Source organism: Mustelus asterias, unplaced genomic scaffold (assembly GCF_964213995.1).
Source record: "Mustelus asterias unplaced genomic scaffold, sMusAst1.hap1.1 HAP1_SCAFFOLD_98, whole genome shotgun sequence".
Classification (NCBI taxonomy): Eukaryota; Metazoa; Chordata; class Chondrichthyes; order Carcharhiniformes; family Triakidae; genus Mustelus; species Mustelus asterias.
This window is the reverse complement of record NW_027590146.1, coordinates 866,876-892,097: the sequence shown is the minus strand read 5'-3', so window position 1 is coordinate 892,097 and position 25,222 is coordinate 866,876. Positions and strand designations below refer to the sequence as shown.

At 46.8% G+C, this 25,222-nt stretch overlaps 1 protein-coding gene across 1 annotated transcript in view; it reads right to left on the bottom strand.

Moving 5' to 3' along the window:
- Positions 1-4,326: 4,326 nt before the first annotated feature.
- The window catches only part of LOC144484292 (NACHT, LRR and PYD domains-containing protein 3-like), a 60,603-nt gene continuing 39,707 nt past the window's right edge, over positions 4,327-25,222 (bottom strand). The window contains exons 10-14 of the mRNA XM_078202820.1: positions 23,886-24,056; positions 19,704-19,874; positions 14,455-14,625; positions 9,021-9,188; positions 4,327-6,216 (exon numbers count right to left, since the gene is read on the bottom strand). Of these exons, the coding sequence (XP_078058946.1) occupies positions 6,129-6,216; positions 9,021-9,188; positions 14,455-14,625; positions 19,704-19,874; positions 23,886-24,056 (769 nt within the window). The 3' untranslated portion in view covers positions 4,327-6,128. The remainder of the gene's footprint in view (positions 6,217-9,020; positions 9,189-14,454; positions 14,626-19,703; positions 19,875-23,885; positions 24,057-25,222) is intronic.

Genomic DNA, 25,222 nt, shown 5'->3' with positions numbered 1-25,222 from the left:
GATGTGGTGTGGAGCTAGTTTGAAACAATCTTCTGCAAATGGCTATTGATGCTCAGTCACTTGTTATTATTTTTAATCTGGGGTTGATAGATTTCCCTTAGTCCAAGGGGTAAAGAGGTAGAGAGTTAGATCACAGATCAGCCATCATCTTATTGAATACTGGAACAGGATTTCAGGAAGATTATTCCAGGTTCCAAGCAGCCTCTCGGTGAAGTGATTTTACTCACTTCACTTCTGATCCATTTCCCCATCATTAAGAATTTGTGCCCTCTAGTTCCTGACCATCTCTTGAGAGGGAAGATTTTCTCACTCTTTAACCAGTCCATACCTCTGAGGATCTTGAATCTCTCTATCAAGTCTCCTCTCAGCCTTGTTTTCTCTGGGGTGCGGGGAGAAAACATTCATTTCCACATCCTTCCCATTATTAAACTCTGACCAAAGGGGAACAGATTTCAAAATGAAATGAAGGTGCAAATGCCTGGTGACTGTCCCAGTATTAAATTAATTAAACACATCAAAACATTTTTGGTGGGGGGAGTGGGTGGGGGCTTTACTCCAGAGGTTGGGCTGTAAAGAAACAGGGGAGGCTCCCCACTCCCCCATCCCTTCCCTGATCTGTGTCTCTCCCTCTGCGTTTAACCCCCACCTCCAGCTGTGTTTCTGACTCATTTTACAAACCACACCAACACTGAGAATCTCCCTCTCTGCACCCCTCCCTCTCCTGCTCTGGATAATCTGTCCTGATCTCTGCTCTGTTTCTCTATCTCAGTGTGAATCTGGATGAAGTGCTCTCTCTGATAAGTTGCTGTCTGACCGTTTAAAATAATGATGTACGCCGTGCATCATGTTTTAAAGCTCAGAATGAGAAGAGAACAGTGGGAGGGGGAGCAGGAAAATCCACAATCCCACCCTGAAGTGGCTGCTGCACATTTTATTGAACCATTGAATTCAGCCACTTCAACCCTGTTCGGGAATTAAGGGAATGCAAAGGTGCCCCTGAGAATAGGCCTTGAATTGAGGCCTAGCCACACAGGCCTTGAATTGAGGCCCAGTCACACAGGCCTTGAATTGAGGCTTACTCACACAGGCCTTGAATTGAGGCCTACTCACACAGGCCTTGAATTGAGGCCTAGTGACACAGGCCTTGAATTGAGGCCTAGTCACACAGGCCTTGAATTGAGGCCTAGTCACACAGGCCATGAATTGAGGCCTAGTCACACAGGCCTTGAATTGAGGCCCAGTGAAACAGAACAATCCTTTCCATCCACAAATCCCAGTGCCCTGTCTAAAAACACAAGGAGGACTCTGGGATGGAGAACAAGCCTTTCCCCAGGCTCAGGAATGTGAATTTCAGCTCCCTCTCCCTCCCGAGTGCTTCGCAGTGAGAGAGGGAGACTGAGAATGTTACAAAGAGAAACTCAGTAAAAGTAGATTGAAGCGCTGCCCTGGGCTCTCACACAGCACCGTGACATTACTGAGAGTAAAACACAGGCACTGTCCAATTGGCCAATTAAACCGGGTCCCAATCGCAGCCTTTTTCATTCCAAGCCCCTGTGAGAACTCGATCGAAACGCCCTCTCTGCAGCTCTGCCTTACCCTGTTCCTCTCCATATCCCACCCTCCTTTCCCTCAATCTTTTATGTTTAAAATGTGGACACTGATATAGTGTTAGGAATATGGGGCAGGGAGGAGGCACAGAGCATGAGTGCACAGCAAGATCCCACACAGTCTGAACATGGCCAGATACAATGTGATATTTAAGTGAGGATTGAGGTGAGGTCAGTGGGAATGAGGGACCACACCTCTCCCTCTCTCCGCCCCTCTTCCTTCCACCCCTCCCCAGTTAAAATAAGGGGACATCACTCCTGGTTTGGTGCTGTTTGTACATTTGACATGAACAGGGAACCTTCCACTTCTAGCACAGTCACTCCTCTCCGATTCCCTCTCTCTTTTACCTCCACCATCTCTGCCCCTATCCACCCCCCTCTTCTCTCTCCTGCACTTGATGATCTATCTCTGTTCTCTCTCTCTCTGCCTGTTTATCTCCCCCGATCTCTGTACGTACCCATCGCCCTCCTCTCTCTCTCACCTGCTCTGGATAATCTCTCTCTCTCTGATGATGAACCTGGATTGAAATGCTCTCTGAAAGGTTTGTGTCTGACCATTTTAAATCATGTCACCCTGTGACCACTGTTTGTGTTGATCACTGATTCACATTGAGAAATGAGGCTGGGGGCAGTGGTGGGAGATGGAAGCAATCACAGTCAGTTGTCAGTACACTGAATTTGGGGAGCGGAACCACGGTCTCCCAGCAGGATAGGCTGCAGGGAAAATACACACAGCAAGATCCCACAAGCAAACTGCTCTGTTACCCTCCCGTTCCCCCCGCCCCTCACTGTTACCCTCCATTTCCCATTTCTCTCACTGATAACTCGCAATCAAAGGAGAACGATGGGAGACAGAGAGAGAGAGAGAGCGAGAGCAGGAAAACCCACAATCACATCCTGAATTAAATGCATTATTTTGTTTTTAACCATCGAGTTCTCCCACTTCAGCACTGGCACTGTTCGGGAATGAAGCAAATACAAAAGGACATTCTGAGGGCCCTCTGAGATTAGGCCTTGAATTGAGGCCTAGTCACAGAGGCTGCATTAAACCTTGGGGACAGAGAACAGTTTTCTCCCCCCCTCCCACAGTGAAACAGAACAATCCTCTCCAGCCCCGGAACTGTCCCAGACACGACTGGAAGGAGTGAGAGGGAAAAGGGAGAGTGGGGATGAGGGTGGAGCCAGTGTTCTCCAGACCCTGCCCCTTCCACCCCCCCCCCCCCCCCCCGCATTAAAACAACAAATCACGTTGGGATTTCCCTCGACTTTATTACAAGGTGCAACACAGAAGCAAATAGGTGGAGCAACGAGGAAGGATTGCAGGAAAGTGAGTGAAAAAACGCCCTCGCCCTCTCTCTCCCCCTCCCTCCTCCTCCACCTCATTCTCTCCCCCTACTCTTGCCCTCCCTCTCGCGACCCACATTCTAGAACCTTTGATCTCTCCCCCTTGCACACTCTGCCTCCCTCACACTTTCCTCTTTTCCACTCCCTCTCCCACTGATTCTCTTCCCCTCACCCTCTCTTCTCCTCACTCCCTTCCTCCTCACTTAATTTCTCCCTCCCCCTCACTCCCTCAATTCCTTCCCTTTCACTCTCTTCCCCCTCAGTCTCTGCCCTCACACTCTCCCATTTACTTTCCATCCCTTAGTCTCTCTCCCTTCACACTTCCCCACTCGCCCTCCCCTCTCTCTCCTCCTCACTCTGTCTTCACTCTCTCCCTTCCCCTTCAGTGTCTTTCCCCCTCAGTCTTTTCCATCACACTATCCCGCCTCAGACCTTCCACTCTCTTCCCCCTCAGTCTTTTCCGTCACACTATCCCGCCTCAGACCTTCCACTCTCTTCCCCCTCAGTCTTTTCCGTCACACTATCCCGCCTCAGACACTCCCCTTCACTATCCGTCCCATCAACCTCTCTCCCGTTTATGCTCTCTCCCCTCAGTTGCTCTTCACTTACTCTCCCCCTTACTCTCTCCTCTGACTCTCTCCCCGTCAGTTCCTCTCCCCGTTCTCTCCCTCCTCTGACTCTCCCCCTCATTCTTCACCTTTCTCCCCCTCACTCCGTCCCTTCACTCCATCTACGCTCACTTTCTCCCCTTCACTCTACCTCTCATTCTCTTCTCTCTCCTCCTCACTTTCATCCCCCACTCTCTCCCTCACTCCGTCCCCTCTATCTCTCCGCTTCACCCTTCTCCTCCCCCTGCGTCCCCCGCACTCCCCTCTCATTCTCTTATCCCTCATGCGCTATCTTCCCGTCACTCTCCCTCCCCCATTCTCTCCCTCATTTTTCACCTATTCTCCCCCTCATTCAACCTCCCATCGCACTCTCCCCTCACACCATCTGCCCTCAACCTCACTCCCCCTCACTCGCTCTTCACTGACCCTCTCCCTCACTCTTTCTGCTCACTCACTCTCTCATTGAGTGTATTTAAGACAGAGATAGATATGTTCTTGATTGGTAAGGGGATCAAATGTTATGAGGGAAATGCGGGAGAATGGGGTTGGAAACTTATCAGCCGTGATTAAATGGTGGAGGAGACTCGATGATCAGAATAGCTGAATTCTGCTCCTGTATCTTATGGTCTTTTCAGTTTCACGCTCACTGTTAGCGTTTACACTATTTACACTATTATTATTACACAATTATTTACACCAGTCCCCCGCTCTTTATTAGCTTGTGTACGTATTAGTTTCAGCATTCCAATGATTCACAATTATTATTTAACTAATTAACCAATAAGCATTTAATTGTAAATAACTACAGTTATTCATATTATAAAATCAGGTATATCCATTACAATTACAGAGCAGCAGCACTAACCCTTTCTGTTCCAAGACTCAATAACATAGATCATGTCACAAACTGAGCAGTATTCAGTTAAAACTAGCACAGACCAGACAACACAATAAAGTTAGTTTAAATTGAAATAATAGATGATATGAATAGTTTGTTCTGAAGAAATGATACTAATTGGAAAGTGATTAATTCATAGTCTTTGAAGAATTTCCCCGATTCAATGTGATGCTTTTAATGGTGTAGAATATCTACCCACTTTTCAGCGCCGGCATCTGCAACTGTAGATGGATGAAAAGCAACAATCCGACAAACACCAGGTAATATCTGGTAAAAAAGGTCATGGTAAAATAACAGTTTGATAAATAATGGCAATATTTGACATCATGCATCTGTCCTGAGATCTTTGGGATAATCCAAAATAAATCATACATTCAGCAATTAAATAAAGCTGAGGTGAGAGTGCAGGAACAGAGTGAAATTGTGAATTCTAGCTTTTTATGCTATAGCTCTGCATCTGCTCAGTGAGATATAAGGAACAAGTAAAGAGGGAATCGCATTTCCGAGGCTCTGATCCTGTGCAATGCTGCGCCAGTGTTCCTGTGTTGCTTTCGTTCGAGGGATGTCTGTTTCAGAGGAAATGTTATCACTTGTTGTCCAACTTAAATGTTATTTGGTTACAGGGCGCTGCGATTTCATTAACCGCTGCAATGCGTGGGTTTGTTGCTTGATAGTGGTTTGTGATGTGCGTTTCTGTGGGTTTATGGCTGCGTGTTGAGAGTATTTAAGAGAGATTCTGTGTTTCTCTCTGTGTCAGTACGTGGATAAGAGTGTACAATTGTCTGTGTTTGTGAGTGTGTGGGTGTCAGTTTGGGCCTGTGTGTCTGGAAATAGGTGCAGGTGTGTTATCTTGGAAACAGGAATTACAGAGTGCAGCAGAGTTTACCCACTCCCATTCTGAATGGGATTAGTGTCTGATAACTGCACCAAATGTACACATTACAGTCTGAGATCATCCCCAACTACAATCTCCAGACAATATCTCCCACAGGGAATGAGGGAACAGAGTTCATGGACAGTGTCTGGTGATAAAAGGGTTAATTCACCAGCCGGGATTCCTGCTGCAAACTCCAATCCCTGTCAATATTGTTCAATATTCACGCTGCAGGAACCGGTTCCCAGATGCAGACATGGGACTTACTGAACTTGTCTGAGGCTCACAGAGAGCAGCGCCTGCAGTAGCTGGGAGCCGCCAGCAGATGGTGGCAGTGTGTCACTTTAATCACCAGACAGTGAAAGAGGTTTTGAGGAGAGGCTGGTGGAGCCTTTAATTCATTCACAGAGACAGAGAGGAAACTCTGACAAGATTGACCAATCTGCCCCCTGCTGGGTACTGTCAGAATCACACACACTGTTCTCTCTCTGGAGAATGATCTCTGCTGCTCCATTTTGAAAGGAGGTTGAAGACTCTGTTGCTGAGAACACTGACAACACATTGCTGCTTAAACAATGGTTTGCAGCAATCTTTCCTTCAATGTGGAGACTAAAACTACAACAGTTTTCCAGCTGGGAAACCAGGTAAGCAGGGAAATCAGTGCCAGGCTGGAGGGGCTGATGGAATAGGGAGGGAGAGGGGCAGGAATGAAGGGTTTGGAAGGAGCTGTCGAAGATCTTCACAATTCAGGATTTCACTGTAACCGGTGGAGCAGCAATGTTTATAGATTGAAATGTTCACACTGTCACTGTCAGTCCCCGTCTGGATCCCTGCAGCGGCTCCAGCTGCCTCTTCCCATTTGGACTGAACTGATTCCACTCCAGCCTGAAACAGATTAAAGATGAAACAGGAAATAAACAGATTGAACAACAGAGTAAATAACAGGAGACTGGAGTTAATGGGACAAATCTTCTGGTCTCTGGATCGCCAGAGACCAGACACACATCCGAAGATGAGCATCGGGACCCTGTGGATGTCCTGACGCACTGATCTACCTGGGAATTGTCCCAGAGATATTAACTACTATTGGGGAACTCCCCTGCTGCAGTTAGAGTCAGATACTTGGGACAGATCCACAAAGTTTACCTGGATAGTTACTCAGGTAATGTTAGACAGCTCACCACCTGGGCTAATACCTGAATAGCACACCCGAGTCCCCCAATCACTTCCCACTGATCCCCATACTCCACCTCCCACAATCCGACTAGACCCACTCATAGAGTCACAGAGGTTTACAGCATGGAAACAGGCCATTTGGCCCAACTTGTCCGTGCCACCTTTTTTAAAAAAAAAACCCGAAACTACAGTTCCACCCATATAGACTCAGTGGCTGAACCCTCGGATATATCCCCTCTCAGTACGGCCGTGATGCTTTCCCTAATCAAAAGTGCAACTCCCCCTCCTCTCTTACCTCCTGTTCTATCTTTCTGATAGCATCTGTACCCTGGAACATTGAGCTGCCAGTCCTGTCCCTCCCTTAGCCATGTTTCAGTAATTGCTATAATATCCCAGTCCCATGTACCCATCAATGCCCTGAGTTCATCTGCCTTGCCCGTCAGGCCTCTTGTATTGAAATAAATGCAGTTTAATCTGGACTTCCCTTGCTCTCTGTCTTGCTTCTGTCTGATCTGTCTGGTACTAGGATTACTGACACTGCCTTTACTAATTAATGTGCTCTCTTTAACTTCCGTGCTGTCCTCAAACTTCTCTTTTGTTTCCCTACTGCTTTGGATCCCACCCCTCTGCCAAACTAGTTTAAACGCTCCCGAGCGGCTCGAGCAAATCTCCCCGCCAGGATGTTAGTCCCCCTCCAGTTCAAATGTAACCCATCCCTCTTGAACAGATCAGCCCTTCCCCAGAAAAGATCCCAATGATCCAAAAATCTAAATCCCTGCCCCCTGCACCAGCTCTCAAGCCAGTCATTCATCTGCCTAATCCTCCTATTCCTACTCTCACTAGCACGTGGTACCGATAGTAGTCCTGAAATTACTACCTTCGAGGTCCTACACGTTAGCCTTCTGCCTAACTCTCTGCATTCACATTTCAGGACCTCATCCCTTTTCCTACCTATATCGTTGGTACCAATATGTACAACGACCTCTGGCTGCTCACCCTCCCCCTTAAGAATGTCCTGCAATCGCTCAGAGACGTCCTTGACCCTGGCACCAGGGAGGCAACACACCATCCTGGAGTCTCGATTGCAGCCACAGAAACGCCTGTCTGTGCCTCTAACTAGCGAGTCCCCTATTACTACTGCTCGCTTGCTCTTTGCCCGACCCTGTCCCACAGCAGAACCAGCTGTGGTGTCACAGGCCTGGCAGGAGGCGGCCATTTGGCCCTTTAAGCCGACTCCACCATCCATCACAATCATGGCTGATCGTCCAACTCAAAAGCCTAATCCTGCTTTCTCCCCATAACCTTTGATCCTGTTCGCCCCAAGTGCTATATGCAGCCGCCTCTTCAATACATTCTTGACTATCTCTCTGACTTAAACTGATTACTCAAAAACCAACCCCAACCCACTACTCTCCAAAGCTATTAACCAATCCCAACCCCCGACCACGTAACCAAATCTAACTAGACACCCAACATTACCAACTCCCAGCCACCATCCAAACTGCTGATTAACCCTCCAACCCAACACAATACAACTCGACCACCCTCCCGACACCCAGAACTAATCCTTGAACCTCTCCTCAGCTCCCTGACTAACCATTCATCCAGCGACACACCAACCCATTCACTCCCACAATCAACTAACACTTATGGAGCTCCCCGGGGTCACTGTGCTGTAAATAAGGTGTGCTCGCTCTACGTGACTCCACTCTGCTCTGATGGAGATCGCCTGGGTCACTGCTGTAAATAGGGTACGTGCTCTCTCTTCCCCGACTCTACTCCGCTATGATGGAGCTCCCCAGGGTCACTGTGCTGTAAGTAGGGTGTGCTCTCTCTCTCTTCTAGGACTGTGCACTGATGGAGTTCCTTGGAGTCACTGTGCTGTAAATAGGGTGTGTGCTCTCTGTTCCCCGACTCTACTCTGGTGGAGTTCCCCGGGGTCACTGTGCTGTAAATAGGGTGTGTGCTCTCTCTTCCCCGACTCTACTCTGGTGGAGTTCCCCGGGGTCACTGTGCTGTAAATAGGGTGTGTGCTCTCTCTTCCCCGACTCTACTCTGGTGGAGTTCCCCGGGGTCACTGTGCTGTAAATAGGGGGTGTGCTCTCTCTTCCCCGACTCTGCTCTGATGGAGTTCCCCGGGATCACTGTGCTGTAAATAGGGTATGTGCTCTCTCTTCCTCGACTCTACTCTGCTCTGATGGAGCTCTTCGGGGTTACTGTGCTGTAAATAGGGTGTGTGCTGTCTCTTCCTCGACTCTACTCTGCTGTGCTGGAGCTCCCCGGGGTCACTGTGCTGTAAATAGGGTGTGTGCTCTCTCTTCCTCGACTCTACTCTGCTCTGATGGAGCTCCCAGGGTCGCAGTACCGAAGATCCTGGGAGAAATATGCAGCAGTTTCAGTTTGGGAGAATTTTCACACATACCATTGCTGCTACTTGGAAGATTCAGGCCCATTTATACTTTAAATCGATTTATATTTTAATTGTTACACTAAAAATTCACACAAACACTCACTCGATCTCCTCCAGACTGCTGCAGGTCAGTATGAGGCGGCGGAGAGCAGGGACAGATTGATCTGTGAAGGAGTTGAATCCCAGGTTCAGAAACCTCAGTGTCTGTTTTGTACTGAGAGCGGAGGCGAGATCCTCAGCACAAGAATCTGTGAGAGCGTTCTTATACAGACTGGAGACCAGAGAGAGGAATAACAGGAATCAGGCTCAATCCCCAGTGTTTTAAACAATACTGTTAATAACAATAATAATGTATTGTATCAGACATTCCAAAAACACAACCTGCATTTCTGTAGAATGAATAAATACTCAATGCTGAAAATGAAATATAAATAAACTGGAAATGCTCAGCAGGTTCGCTAAATACATGTGAAGAGAGAAACAGGGGTAAAGTTTGAGCTTCCATTGGAACTGGGAACGGGCAGTGAATTGACAGGTTTGAAGTGACAGCGGTGGGTGGCTGGGGAAGAAACAAAGAAAGGACGAACTGGAATTACAGGAGTGATTAAATGATAAAAGTGATGATGGGACAGGACCACAATCACAGGATCTCCATGTCCTCACTCGGAGTGGCTCGGGAGGGACATGGGATGGTCAGTGGTTTGGGAATGCAGTTTGTGGTGAGGTTGAAGATAATGGCTGTGATTTTACCAGAAGCTCTGAAGTCCCAGCATGGGGATTGGAAATGGGTGGTGTGTCCGTGTGGGCAGGATAGGCAGAGTTATGAAGGTGATATTGTCAGAGGGGGACAATTAACGGCTGGCAGGCAGGGGGAGCTGCCCACTGAGGCAGCCCTGGCAGGGGGCAGTCCCGGTTCAGGCAATGCCGGCACCATCTCCAAAGGCAGCAGGACTTTCAAACACAGCAGCTCTGGAGGGAGCAGCGAGGGAGCTCTGCTTACTGAATGAAGGACTGAAATGTCAGAAAGCAGAGCAAGGCTTGCACCGCCCTCCCCCCCCCCCCCCCCCCCCCTGGAGGGGCTCCTCCCGGCTGCTCAGGCTCGGAGGGAGGTCCTGTTCCCTCAGGATGGGAGGAGATTATCCCATCGGTACAAGCCAGTCTGGATGGAGATTGCTGGGAGGTGAGCAGGTTTCAGACACGTGGTTACAGAGTGGAAAAGGATCAATGTCCTGATGTGTTCTGCCACGGTGAGTGCAGCACAGCCTGATATGTGAATAAGGATGAGAGGGAAATTGTGGAAAGAACATCTCCACCCAGACACTGGCAATGCAAAGGACTTGCAGAATCTCACTGGCTGTCCTGTCTGGAGACAATACACATCTCTGTAACCTGTGCTTAATGCTGCCTTCTCTCACATTATCTGTCTCTTTAAGACCTGGTTGGCTGTAGGGATTCGCATTCTAATCAGTATTCTGGAACTTGATTTTGTGTCTCTGTGCCCTGTTTGAGAGCAGATTTCCACTCCATCTGACGAAGGAGCAGCGCTCCGAAAGCTAATGGTATTTGCTACCAAATAAACCTGTTGGACTTTAACCTGGTGTTGTTAAAACTCTTACAATGCAAAGGCAGCAGTGTTGACTGTCAGAGACATGTCCGTTAGGCTGGTACCAGCATAGGCTCGAGCAGGGCTGACCAACATATTCACTGGGCAAACACACGTCACTGTTTTTCTCACTCAAGGGGCCGATGAGTAAATTTCAGAATGATAAAGTTTGGCACCGCAGAAATTTCAATTAAAAACTAAACTGAGATATGAAAAGAAACAACTTGCTGAGCACAATAATGAGTAATAAATAAAGATGATTATTAGAGTTTAATCCTCATCAATCACAAATTGTTTCTCTCCCACATTTGCTGCAGATTGGCTCAAAAACCTATCAGCAGCAAACATGGGAAAGAAACGAGATGTGATTGGAGGAGCAGCTCCATGCAGATTCTTCCATTCAAACTGAACTGTGTGACTGAGATTCTGGAAACTCGCTCCGGGGGCCGCATTGAGGGGCTTCGAGGGTCACATTCGCCCCTTGGTCCACACGTTGGACAACCCTGGGCTACTGCATGTGTTTGATGGGTGAGTAACAATTTATGTGTTTGGAAAGAGAGCAAACATCATCAGGGAATGAGTGAAGAAGAGTGGAGACATCCAGGTCTTGCCATCCTTACGCCAATGGAAGATGAAGTGCTGGATCAGGAAGGCCTGGGGGCAGAGTGGGTAATTACTGCTGGTGGGATGGGTTGAGTGGGTGGCCTAATGAATGGGCACAGGAGAGCGTCTGGTGAGGACAAAACATAGAGCTTGTGTATCCATCACTGGTCACAGAGAGCAGTCTGAAGGACGTATTGGGATAGGAACAAAATACCTCGGAACAGCAGAAGGCCATTCAGCCCCTCGAGCATACTCCATCACGGCTGATCTAATTATAGTCTCAACTCTTTTCCCCGTAACCCTTGATTCACTTCTCAATCCAAAATCATTCTTAACTCAGCCTGGAATATATTCAATGACTCTGCCGCCACTCGTCTCCAGGGAAGAGAATTCCACTGACCAGCCACCATCTAAAAATATAAATTTCTCCTCATCTCAGTCTTAAGGGACTAACAATTACATTTTAAAATCTGTCCCCTTGTTCTGGTCTCTCTTACAAGAAGAAACAGCCTCTCAGCAACCACCCTGTCTCATCCCCTCAATGCGATCACCTTTTAATCTTCTGAACTTTCATAGATACTGCTTCAATCTGCTCTAATTTCCCTCGTAAAATAAACCTCTCCATCCCAGGAATCAGCCGAGTGAACTTTCTCTGAACTGGTTCCAATACAATTCTATCCTTTTTTAAGTAAAGAGCTCAACACTGTACACATTACTCCAGTTGTGGAGCCTCCCTGAGCCTCTCCACATCCCCTTGAAACATCTTTGCATCCTCCTCACAATTCAGATTTTCACCTGGTTTTCCATTATTCGCAAATTTGGAAATATTATATTTGATCCCCACATCCATATCATTGATGTAGATTCTGAGTAGCTGAGACCCAAACACTGATCCCTGCCGTACTCCACTAGTTAGAGGCTGTCAACCCAAAAATAACCCATTTATTCCAACTCCTTGTTTCTGTCCATTGATCAGTTCTCAATCCATGCTGGTATATTCCTCCCAATCCCACGTGCTCCAATTTTATTTAATAACCTCTTGTGTGTGAATCATGCAACTGTAGAATCCCTAGTGTAGGAATCGTCATTCGGCCCATCGAGACACACTGACAGAGGAACTTACCACGGTCCACTCCCCATAAACTCACTAATTTACTCGGGCTAATCCACCGAACCTACATATCTTGGGACACGAAGGGCAATTTTACCATGGCCAATCCATCTACCATCCATATCTTTGGAGTGTGGGAGGAAACCGCAGCACCCAGAGGAAACACACGCAGACACGGGGAGAATGTGGAAACTCCACACAGTCACCCAAGGCTGGAATTGAACCCGGGCCCCTGGCTGTGACGCAACAAGGTTAACCACTGTGTCACCGTGCCAGCCTTTCATAAATCCATGTTGGCCCTGTCTAATCCTGCCATTAATTTCGAAGTGTTCTGTTATCACTTCCTTTATTATAGATTATTATAGGATTTCCATACCATCAATGTCAGACTAATAGATCTGCAGTTGCCCGGGTTCCCGTAACCCCACATATTTATGCCGCTAATCCACCTAACCTACACATCTTGGACACTAACGGGCAATTTAACACGACCAATCCACCCAACCTGCACAGTTTGTTTGGACTATGGGAGGAAACAGGAGCAGCCGGAGGAAACCCACACAGACACGGGGAGAACGTGAAAACTCCACAGACAGTCGCTCAAGGCTGGAATGAATCGTGAATCTGACGCTGTGAGGCAGCAGTGCCAACCCCGGTGCCACATCTTCACTTAATCTAATACACTCCTTGAATTAGCAACGGCTGGAACACTTCTGCTGCTGTTTTTCAAATGAAAGGAATGTATTTTTGTTGGAAACGCCACACATTTGCACATCACCATGTCTAAAACAGCTTGTTGTGTGATTGGCACTGGAACGTGCTTCTCCAAGAAATTGCTTGAATAGATTCTGTGAACGAATCTTCTATTCAACTTTTGACAATCTGAGTGATTTATACAGTAAATGGAAGAAGCCACAGGAGCATTGACCTACAGAGGGATCTGTGTACAAGTCTACAGATTCCTGAAAGTGGCAACACAGGTGGATGAGGTGGTCAAGAAGGCAGACAACATGCTTGTCTTCATCGACCGGGGCATCGAGTGTAAAAGTTGTCAAGTTATGTTACAGCTGTATGAAACTTCAGTTGGCCACATTTGAATATTGCTTGCAGTTCCGTTCGCGACACTCCCAGAATGATGTGGATGCTTTGGAGAGGGTGCAAGGAAGGTTTACCAGAATGTTGCCTGGTCAAGGACGGTTAGGTTACGAGGAGACGTTGTATAAACACAGATTGTTTTACTACAAAAAGGGAGGCTGAGGGGTGACCTGATGGAGGTGTCCACAATTATGAGAAGCATCAATATGGTGGATAGTCAGAGACTTTTCTCCAGGGTGGAATGGTCAACTACAAGAGGGCACAGGATGAAGGTGAGAGGAGCAAAGTTTGGAGGGAGGTGTGTGGGGTAAGTTTTCACCCAGAGGGTGGTGGGTGCCTGGAAGGCACTGCCAATGGAGGTGGCAGAAGCAGGCACGTTTCCAATGTCCAAGGTGCATCTTGGTAGATACATGAACAAGAGACAAACAGAGGAATAGAAACCGCAAATTGGCAGTAAGTTCTGGGTCTGAATAAGCGTTAGGAGGCGCCACAGGCTTGGTGGGCTGAAGGGCCTGTTACTGTGCTGTTCTTTGTTCTTCTTTGTACATGAAGATTAAAATCACCCGTGGTTATTGCAATATGTTTTTACAAGGCCCCATTATTTTTCCTGTGTACTGTGTCGGAGATTGTGACTGTTGTTAGGAGCCTATAAATGATTCCCACAAGTGATCTTTTAACTTTGTTAAATCTTATCTCTATCCAAACTGATTCTGCATCTTGAACTAAGTTCACCTCTCGCTGCTGTACTGACATCTGTTCCTAACAGCCAGACTCCACCACCATGTCCTGTCCTCCATTTACTGTCATCTATTCACTCTCCCCCTTTTCACAGATCAATGGATGTTGTGTCCGGGGAGAGCTGTGAGCATCTGAGGAGGAGGAGAGAACCTCAGAGGGTGAAGCATAACATTATTCCCCCACTCCCTCAACATAAGGATTTGTGGGACTGACATCCCATTGCTCAGGGATCAGAGAGAGAAGCAACAGGAGTCAGAGGAAAAGCAGTTTTCCTTATTCATAACTGACGCCAATAGTAATGGGTTTTTTATACAAATACCAGTGGTGAAATTATATTGTTGAATATTCAGTTATTATAAACACAATCTCACACAGTCTGCTACTTACTCCAGTTTCTGTATTTTACATTCCGGATTCCTCAGAGCCACAGACAGCAGTTTCACTCCTGAATCTCCCAGGTTATTGACACCCAGATTCAGATCTATCAGCGAGCGGTTTGTCCTGAGAGCAGAGGCCAGGTCCTCGGCACAAGAATCAGTGAGATCGTTACCACGGAGACTGGAGATCAGAGAGAGAAAGATAACAGGAATCAGGGTAAATCCAGAATGTATTTAAGAATAAGATCATGAACAATAATAATGTACAGTGCGGGATATTCGCGAAACACAACTTCAGTTGATACAGAAGGCAAAATTCTATTGATGCTGTAAATCTGAAATATGAATAAAATATGTGGAAAATCTCAGCAGGACAGGCAGCATCTGTGAAGAAACAGATTTAGTTTCAGTTCAATTAGCTAAAATTAAAACTTGGGAGTAGCAGTGAATTAAATTGTTTGAAGTGACAGGGAGCTGGGGATGGGCGGGTGACAAGAACAAAATGGAAGTGCCGGAGTGATTAAATGACAAAAAGGATGATGGTGAAAGGGAAGAGCACAGGATTCCCATGTCCTTACCCTGAGTCACAGGGAGGGACATGGGATGGCCAGTGGCTCAGGAATGGAGTGTGTGGTGGGGTTCTGGAATGTACAGTCTGGAAGTGTGGTGGGGGCAGGCTGATTCGAGGCATCATAGAGGGCAGTCGATGAACAATCGAATGAAACAATGTGCAAAGATACGAGGAGAAGGCAGGAGAATGAGACAAATTCCTAATCCTAGTTTGGTGAGCCGGTGCAGACACATTTCGCCTCGTGGTGCTCCGCAATAATTCTGTGAAGATAATGGTTGGAAATGTATGGAGATTTTAACTGGAAGCTGGTGATGTTGCAGTGTCAACAGGGTTAGGTAATTTAGCCAGTGTCCACAAAGGGCCATTGGTATCTCTCTCAGGTAGAATCAGAGAATTGTTACAGAGCAGAAGGAGACCATTCGGCCCATGCTCTCTGCACCGACTCTCTGAATGTGCAATTTACTAAGTGTCATTCCCCCAAATTCTCCCCGTAACCCTGCACAATCTTCCTATTCAGATCATAATCCAATTCCCTTCGGAAATTTTCAACTGAACGTGTCTCCACCACACTCCCAGACAGTGAACTCCAGCCCTTAACCACTCGCTGCGGGGGAAGTCCCGGTTCAGGCAATGCTGGCACGGGCAGCACTTTGATAGGCAGCAGCTCTGGAGAGACCAGTGAGGAGGATCTGGTTAAGACCACAGGGCTGGAATGGGAGGAGAAAGGTTAAACTCAATTCAATGATGCACTTGGCAATACTTGGTACTCTTCCCCAAGGCGACGCGAGTCTGGAGCAAATTTCTGTTCTCTCAGGACTGGACAGTATCTGCCACATCAATCCAAGTATATCGGGATGGAGATTACTGGAGACCTGAGAAGGCGTGGGTTATATGGTTGCATGAGGCAAAAGGATGAATAACTTGCCAAGTTCTGACAAGGTGGTGAAGCATTTTACAGCATATAATCTGAGGCATATGGGGTCGAATGAGAATGAAAGTGAAATGGTAGAAAGGCCATCCCCACACAGACACGGGCACTGCCCAGACAGCAGCATCGACTGTCAGAGACATGTCAGCCTCTCTCTGCAGAGTTCTAGTTAGTCAGATAACTCTAGCACTGTGAGAATGGGATGGTCACAGGCAAGAGGCTTTCCCTGCGTAGACATGATGGTCAGTCAGGTTCTCACCAGCATAGGCTTGTGTCTTTGATGGGAGAGTAACAATGGAACTTTATGTGCCTGTAGAAGAGAGCACGAAACGTCAGGGAATGAAGTAAAAATGATGACAGCGTCCAGATCTTGTAATCCTTACACGTAGAATTAGCAGCGCTGGAGCTGGGAGAACAGCAGATAGTGTGGGAAATCGCTGATTGTGATACTGGTTGTGGAGCTGAGAGTGTGCGGTCGAATGGATGGACACAGGAGACTCTCTGGTGCCTGCAACACATAGAGCTTGTGTACCCATCACCGGTCACATGGAACCGGCTGAAGGACGTGTTGGAATGTACATTTTGTTACAAACTATGTCTTGAAGAAATATACTGAATATTGAAGGATATTGAATTTGATGATCAGCCATGAACAAAATGAATGGTGTAGCAGGCTCGAAGGGCCGAATGGCCGACTCCTGCTTCTAGTTTCTATTTTAATCATGTTTCTCTGCAGGTTATGTTGTCGGCACCGTGCTATCTGTAGCCAGTTTCCTTTATTGTTACTGAAGCAGTATAATTGACATCATGTTGATTTTAATCTGAACTAATGCAGTGTTCTGTTGTTTCAGTGTTTCCCCTGGGATGGCAGAGTAGAGCTTGATTGCGGGTGATTGACAGGTTATGTCATGTGACTGAGGGACAGCTATTTTTCACAGAACATTCTAGTTTCAATTCTGCTTTCAGAAGCTGCTTGAAGTTCAGACAAACAGCATTGCTGTTTCCCTCTCTGAAGTTGGAGTTTTTGCTGTTTCAGTGTTGCTGTGTTGGAAGCTGTCAGAGGCTGGGGTTACCTCTCTGCGGTTGGGCTGTTCGGAGGCGACATCCTTCTCTGAAAACAATTGTCTGTTGGCTCTCCGGAAGTGGTAAAAAGCTGGAAATCGGCATCACGTGAGCTTACTTGTTTTTGTGCTAACTAATGTTGGAGAAGGGTGTATGTCTGTGGGTATTGCTTTATATTGGAACAACAGAGATAGCTAGCTGTTAAGAGTTATACTATGTCATGTTTAAGTGCTGCAATTGGTAAAGGTTATGCTAATTCTTGTTGTTATATTCTAACTGCGTTCTTAAATAAAGTGTGTTTGATAAAAGCATCCTAGTGGGTCACTTGATTCATACCTGGAGTGAAACACCTCATGCTCATCAATGCCAAAATCAAATGTAAAACCAAGGGTTCAGGCTAACCTCACAAAACACCTTGGAGTTTCTGGTCTGCATCTTAACAATTGCCTCCATTCACTCTTTACTCTTCCTCACAAATCAAGGGTTGTGTGACTGGGTGACGTGTGTCCCCCTGTAAGCATGTGAACAGGTCCTCAGTCACGGTCACATTATTCCCCTACACCCAGGGCACAAAAATCAATGTGATTGACATTCCACTGCATTGGGATCAGAGAGAGAGAAATCACAGGAATCAGTGAAAATTCAGGTTCTGGTTCATAACTTCCAACCCCTGGGCCTTTATAGAGTTTTTCAGCACAGAAAGAGGCCCTTCGGGCCATCGTGTCTGTGTCAGCCATCAAGCAGCAATCTATTCTAACCCATTTCCAGCACTTGCTCCATGGCCTTGTCTGCTGCGGCATTTCAAGTGCTTGTCTGAATGCTTCTTAAATGTTGCGAGTGTTCCTGACTCCACCGCCCTTTCAGACAGTGAGATCCAGATTCCCACCACCCTCTGGGTGAAAAAACTTTTCCACAGAACCATAGAATCCCCACTCTGCAGAAGACTCCCAATCGCCTCATCGACTCTGCACTGACTGTCCGAAAAAGCCAGGCTCACACAACTGCTTATCACTGGACATTTATCATGGCAAATCCACTGAAACTACATATCTTTGGACATGAAATGATAATTTACCATGGTCGATCCACCTAACCTACACATCTTTGGACTGTGGGAGGAAACCAGAGTACCTGACGGAAACATGCACACACGGGGGGAACATGCAAGCTCCACACAGGCAGTCACCCGAGGCCAGAATTAAACAAAGTTCCCTGACGTTGTGAGGCAGCAATGCTAACCACTGTGCCATCTTCAATTCTCCTCTGAAACTCCTCCCCAATGCCTTAAAGCTATGCCCCTGGTTATTGTCTCCTAAAACAAAGGGGAAAGGTTTATTTCTATAATTTGATACAACTCCACATGGTCGTCCCCCAGCCTTCCCTGTCTGAAAAAAAATAACAGGAGCATTGACATACAGATGGATCTGTGCGTACTTGTCCACTGATCCCTGAAAGTGGTAACACAGGTGGATAACTTGGTCAACAAGGCATGCAGCATGCTTGCTTCATTGGCCAGGGGATCGAGTATAAAAGTTGGCAAGTTATGTTACAGCTGAATTAAACTTTAGTTGGGCCCAACATGGAATATTGCGTGCAGTGCTGATCGCCAGACAACCAGAAGGATGTGGCTGCTTTGGAGAAGGTGTAAAGAAGGTTTACAAGGATGTTGCCTGGTCTGGTTAAGGTATGAAGAGAAGTTGAAGAAACTCGGATTGTTTTCACTGGAAAGACGGAGGCTGAGGGGCGACCTGATAGAGGCAGATATATGGTTGATAGTTGGAGTCTTTTCCCCAGGGTGGAAAGGTCAACTACAAGACGGGACAGTTTGAAGGCAAGAGGGGGAAAGTTTAGAGGAGACGTGCAGGGAAAGTTTTCACAGAGAGAGTGGTGGGTGCCTCGAATGCACAGCCAGTGAAGCTGACGGACGCAGGAACGTTCCCAATGTTCAAGGTTTATCTTGATAGAAACATGAACGGGAGATGAACAGAGGAATAGAAGCTGCGTATGAGCAATAAGTACTGGGTCTAAATAAGAATGAGTAGCCGCAGGCTTGGTGGGCCGAAGGGCCTGTTACTGTGCTGCATGGCTCTTTGTTCTTCTTTGTACATGAATGTTAAAATCAACCGTGATTATTGCAGAATGTTTTTACAAGACCCCATTAATATTCCTGTGTCCTGTGTCGGAGATTCTGAATATTGTTCGGGGCCTATAAATGATTCCCACAAGTGATCATTTAACTTTGTTAATTCTTATCTCTACCCAAACTGATTCTGCATCTTGATCATTGGAACTAAGTTCACCTCTCGCTGCTGTACTGACATCTGTTACTAACAGTGAGACTCCACCACCATGTCCTGTCCTCCATTTACTGTCATCCACTCACTCTCCCCCCTTTCACAAATCAATGGATGCTGTGTCCGGGGAGAGCTGTGCACATCTGAGGAGGAGGAGAGGACCTCAGAGGGTGAATCATAACATTATTCCCCCACTCCCTCAACATAAGGATCTGTGGGACTGACATCCCATTGCTCAGGGATCAGAGAGAGAAGCAACAGGAGTCAGAGGAAAAGCAGTTTTCCTTATTCATAACTGACGCCAATAGTAATGGGCAGTGTTTTTTATACAAATACCAGTGGTGAAATTAGATTGTTGAATATTCAGTGATTATAAACACAATCTCACACAGTCTGCTACTTACTGCAGTTTCTGTATTTTACATTCCGGATTCCTCAGAGCCACAGACAGCAGTTTCACTCCTGAATCTCCCAGTTTATTGTAACCGAGATTCAGATCTATCAGTGAGCGGTTTGTACTGAGAGCAGAGGCCAGGTCCTCGGCACAAGAATCGGTCAGAGCGTTTGCATCGAGACTGGAGATCAGAGAGAGAAAAATAACAGGATTCAGAGTAAATCCACAGTGTTTTTAAGAATAAGGTAATTAACAATAATAATGTACAGCGCGGGACATTCAAGAAACACAACTTCAGTTCATACAGAAGGCAAAATTCTATTGATGCTGTAAATCTGAAATATGAATAAAATATGTTGGGAGACTCTCATCAGGTCAGGCAATATCTGTGAAGAGAGAAACAGATTTAGTTTCAGTTCAATTCGCTAAACTTAGAAATTGGAAATAGCGGTGAATTAAATAGTTTTAAGTGACAGGGAGCTGGGGATGGGCGGGTGACAAGGAAAGAACAAAATGGAAGTGCCGGAGTGATTAAATGATAAAAAGGATGATGGTGAAAGGGAAGAGCACAGGATTCCCATGTCCTTACCCTGAGTCACAGGGAGGGACATGGGATGGTCAGTGGCTCAGGAATGGAGTGTGTGGTGGGGTTGAAGATGATGCGACAGAAACCTTTCTCACACTGCCAGTGGTTCGGGTCTGGAATTCACAGCCGGGAAGTGTGGTGGAGGTCGGCTGCATCGAAGCAGTCAAAAAGGAATTAGATGATTATTTGAATATAAAGAATGAGCGGGGATACGAGAAAAACGCTGGAGAATGACTCAAATTCCTAATGCTAATTTGGTGAGCTGGTACAGACACGATGGGCCAAATGGCCTCATTGTGCACCGTAAGAATTCTGTGGAGACAGTGGTTGGAAATGTATCGATATTTCAACTGGAAGTTGGTGATGTTGCCGTGTGGACAGTGTTAGTCGCCATAGTCCTCAATAAAATGTTAATACTGATAGGCAAAGGGATCTGGGTGTACAGGTCCACAGATCACTGAAAGTGGCAATGCAGGTGGAGAAGGTAGTCAAGAAAGCATACGGCACACTTGCCTTCATCGGCCGGGGCATTGAGTTTAAAAATTGGCAAGTCATGTTGCAGCTTTATAGAACCTTCGTTCGGCCGCACTTAGAATATAGTGTTCAATTCTGGTCTCCACTCTACCAGAAGGATGTGGAGGCTTTGGAGAGGGTACAGAAAAGATTGACCAGGATGTTGCCTGGTATGGAGGGCATTAGCTTTGAGGAGAGGTTGGAGAAACTTGGTTTGTTCTCACTGGAGCGACGGAGGTTGAGGGGAGACCTGATATAGGTCGACAAGATTATGAGAAGCATGGACAGAGTGGATAGTCGGAAGCTTTTTCACAGGGCAGAAGAGTCAATTGCTAGGGGGGCACAGGTTTAAGGTGCGAGGGGCAAGGTTTAAAGGAGATGTACGAGGCAGATTTTTTACACAGAGTAGTGGGCGCCTGGAACTCGTTGCTGGGGGAGGTAGTAGAAGCAGATATGGTGGTGACGTTTAAGGGGCGTCTTGACAAGTACATGAATAGGATGGGAATAGAGGGATATGGTCCCCGGAAGGGTAGGGGGTATTAGTTAAGTCGGGCAGCATGGTCGGTGCAGTCTTGGAGGGCCGAAGGGCCTGTTCCTGTGCTGTAATTTTCTTTGTTCTTTGTGTTTCTCTCCAATAGAGAGAGAGAGACAATTTGTTACATGTAGCTTCAGGGATACAATTTAATAAACGTGCGGCAATGGGAGGAGATGGGATTCCATGAACCCCACAGCCGGTAAGAGGACCAAACCCTCAGATTTAGCATCATCCTACATCACACTCTAAACACCAAACCAAATGAACTCACCAACTCCACATATAACCAAACAGGCACATTAATATCTGACAGGTTCGGGAAATCCGTCCACTCAGGCAGCACAGGCAGAATCACAGAATTGTTACAGAGCAGGAGGCCACTCGGCCCATCGTGTCTGCACTGACTCTCCGAATGAGCAACTCACTAAGTGTCATCCCCGCACCTTCCCCTAAATCCCTGCGCATTCCAGAGCTTAACCACTCGCTGCAGGGGAAGACCCCATTCAGGCAAAGCTGGCACCAGATAAAAAGGCAGCCAGCGGCACTTTTAAAGGCACTGTAGGGAGCAGTGAGGGAGCCCTGGTTAATGAACAAAGGGCTGAAATGGCAGAAGGCAGATTCAACCCAATTCGCTGACACTTCCCTGGAAATTCTCAAGGATATATCGGTTTGGAGGGAGGTTCTGTTCCCTCAGGAGTGGAGGAGGAGACCTGTCACATCAACCCAAGCAATTCTGGATAGAAACTGCCGAGGGCCTGAGCAAGCAGCACGTGGCTGCAGTGAGGCAAAGGATCAATAACCTGATATGTTCTGACAAGGAGAGTGTTAAACTTACAGGCTGATATGTGAATAAGGATGAAAGAGGAATGGTGGAAAGACCATCTCCACCCAGACACTGGCAATGTCCAGACAGCAGCATCAATCTTCAGGAACATGTCAGCCTCTCTGTGAAGGGTTCCGGTCAGTCAGAGATGACTGCTGCACTGCCGACACTGAATGACCATCCTGGTGGTCCCATGATGGGCAGTCTGGCAGCACCATAGGCTTGTGTGTGTCTTTGATGGGTGAGTAACAATGGAAATTTATGTGCTTGTAGAAGAGGGCTCAGAGAGTCAGAGAAGGAGCCAAGAGTGACAGTGTCTGGATTGTGTCATCCTTATGCCAATGGAAGATGCAGTGCTGGAGCTGGGAGACCTGGAGGCTGGGTGGGCAATCGCTGATGGTGAGATGGGTTGTGGATCCAGAGAGAGTGAGTGAGTGAATGGATGGGCACAGGAGAGACTCTGCTGCTGAGTCCATAACTTGGAGCTTGTGTGTTCATCATTGGTCACATGGAGCTCTGGGTTAGGAACAGTCAGAAGTTTAACAACACCAGGTTAAAGTCCAACAGGTTTATTTGGTAGCAAATGCCACTAGCTTTCGGAGCGCTGCCCCTTCGTCAGGTGGAGTGTAGAAATGCTCACAAACAGGGCATACAGAGACACAAACTCAATTTCCAGAATAATGACTGGAATGCAGTCTTTACAGATAATCAAGTCTTAAAGGTACAAACAGTGTGAGTGGAGGGAGCATTAAGCACAGGTTAAAGAGATGTGTATTGTCTCCAGACAGGACAGCCAGTGAGATTCTGCAAGTCCAGACAAGCTGTGGGCCATTCGGCCCATCAATCCTTCACTAACAACAATCCCGCCCAGGCCCTATAACAGTAACCCTACATATTAACTCTGCAAATCCCCCTGACATGAAGTGTCAATTTACCATCGCCGCTCAAACTAGCGTGCACATCTTTGGCATGTGGGAGGAAACTGGAGTAACTGAAGGAAACCTGCGCAGACACGGAGAGTACATGCAAACTCCACACAATCTGTCACCCAAGGCCGGAATTGACACGGGTCTCTGGCGCTCTGAGTCAGCAGTGCTAACAGCTCTACCACCCTGCCGACCATGATCAGCCGTGGTTCGTCCCAATTGCAGTGAGTATAGGACGAATAATTTCTATATTTTTTCATAAGATAAGCCTGGCATGCCATGAAAGACTCAAGCCAACATTTTCTCAAATGTTTATAAAATACGTTCATAATGTGACCAAAACTATATACGTTACTTCAGCTGTGCTGTGACCACAAACCTATCAGATTTGTGACTGGCGACCTTTGCTCCCAGGCGAATTGTCCCTCATTGCCTTTTCTGTTGATTTGTCAAAGCTGTCGGCTCTTATAATATGAAGTCATGTGACTGGATCAGGTTGGGGATTCTGAGAGTCAGCACACCCGAAGGTAGAAATTCAATACAGTTTGCAGTTGCCAATGACTGGACCTCAGAGGGTGAACCATAACATTATTCCCCCACTCCCTCAACATAAGGATCTGTGGGACTGACATCCCATTGCTCAGAGATCAGAGAGAGAAGCAACAGGAGTCAGAGGAAAAGCAGTTTTCCTGATTCATAACTGACGCCAATAGTAATGGGCAGTGTTTTTTATACAAATACCAGTGGTGAAATTATATTGTTGAATATTCAGTTATTATAGACACAATCTCTCACAGTCTGCTACTTACTGCAGTTTCTGAATTTTACATTCCGGATTCCTCAGAGCCACAGACAGCAGTTTCACTCCGGAATCTCCCAGTTTATTGACACCCAGATTCAGATCTATCAGTGAGCGGTTTGTACTGAGAGCAGAGGCCAGGTCCTCGGCACAAGAATCGGTGAGATCGTTACCACGGAGACTGGAGATCAGAGAGAGAAAAATAACAGGAATCAGCGTAAATCCACAGTGTTTTTAAGAATAAGATCATTAACAATAATAATGTAGAGCGCGGGACATTCAATGCGTATTCTAACTGAGTGCAGTTAGACAGAGACACCAGGAGATGGAGACAGTGAGAATTCTAACTGGGGCTCAGGAATGGAGTGTGTGGTGGGGTTGAAGATGATGCGACAGAAACCTTTCTCACACTGCCAGTGGTTCGGGTCTGGAATTCACAGCCGGGAAGTGTGGTGGAGGTCGGCTGCATCGAAGCAGTCAAAAAGGAATTAGATGATTATTTGAATATAAAGAATGAGCGAGGATACGAGAAAAACGCTGGAGAATGACTCAAATTCCTAATGCTAATTTGGTGAGCTGGTGCAGACACGATGGGCCAAATGGCCTCATTGTGCACCGTAAGAATTCTGCAAAAATAATGGTTGGAAATGTATCGATATTTCAACTGGAAGTTGGTGATGTTGCCGTGTGGACAGTGTTAGTCGCCATAGTCCTCAATAAAATGTTAATACTGATAGGCAAAGGGATCTGGGTGTACAGGTCCACAGATCACTGAAAGTGGCAATGCAGGTGGAGAAGGTAGTCAAGAAGTCATACGGCATGCTTGCCTTCATCGGCCGGGGCACTGAGTTTAAAAATTGGCAAGTCATGTTGCAGCTTTATAGAACCTTCGTTCGGCCGCACTTAGAATATAGTGTTCAATTCTGGTCGCCACTCTACCAGAAGGATGTGGAGGCTTTGGAGAGGGTACAGAAAAGATTTACCAGGATGTTGCCTGGTCTGGAGGGCATTAGCTATGATGAGAGGTTGGAGAAACTTGGTTTGTTCTCACTGGAGCGACGGAGGTTGAGGGGAGACCTGATATAGGTCGACAAGATTATGAGAGGCATGGACAGAGTGGATAGTCGGAAGCTTTTTCACAGGGTAGAAGAGTCAATTGCTAGGGGGGCACAGGTTTAAGGTGCGAGGGGCAAGGTTTAAAGGAGATGTACAAGGCAGATTTTTTACACAGAGTAGTGGGCGCCTGGAACTCGTTGCTGGGGGGGGTAGTAGAAGCAGATATGGTGGTGACGTTTAAGGGGCGTCTTGACAAGTACATGAATAGGATGGGAAAAGAGGGATATAGTC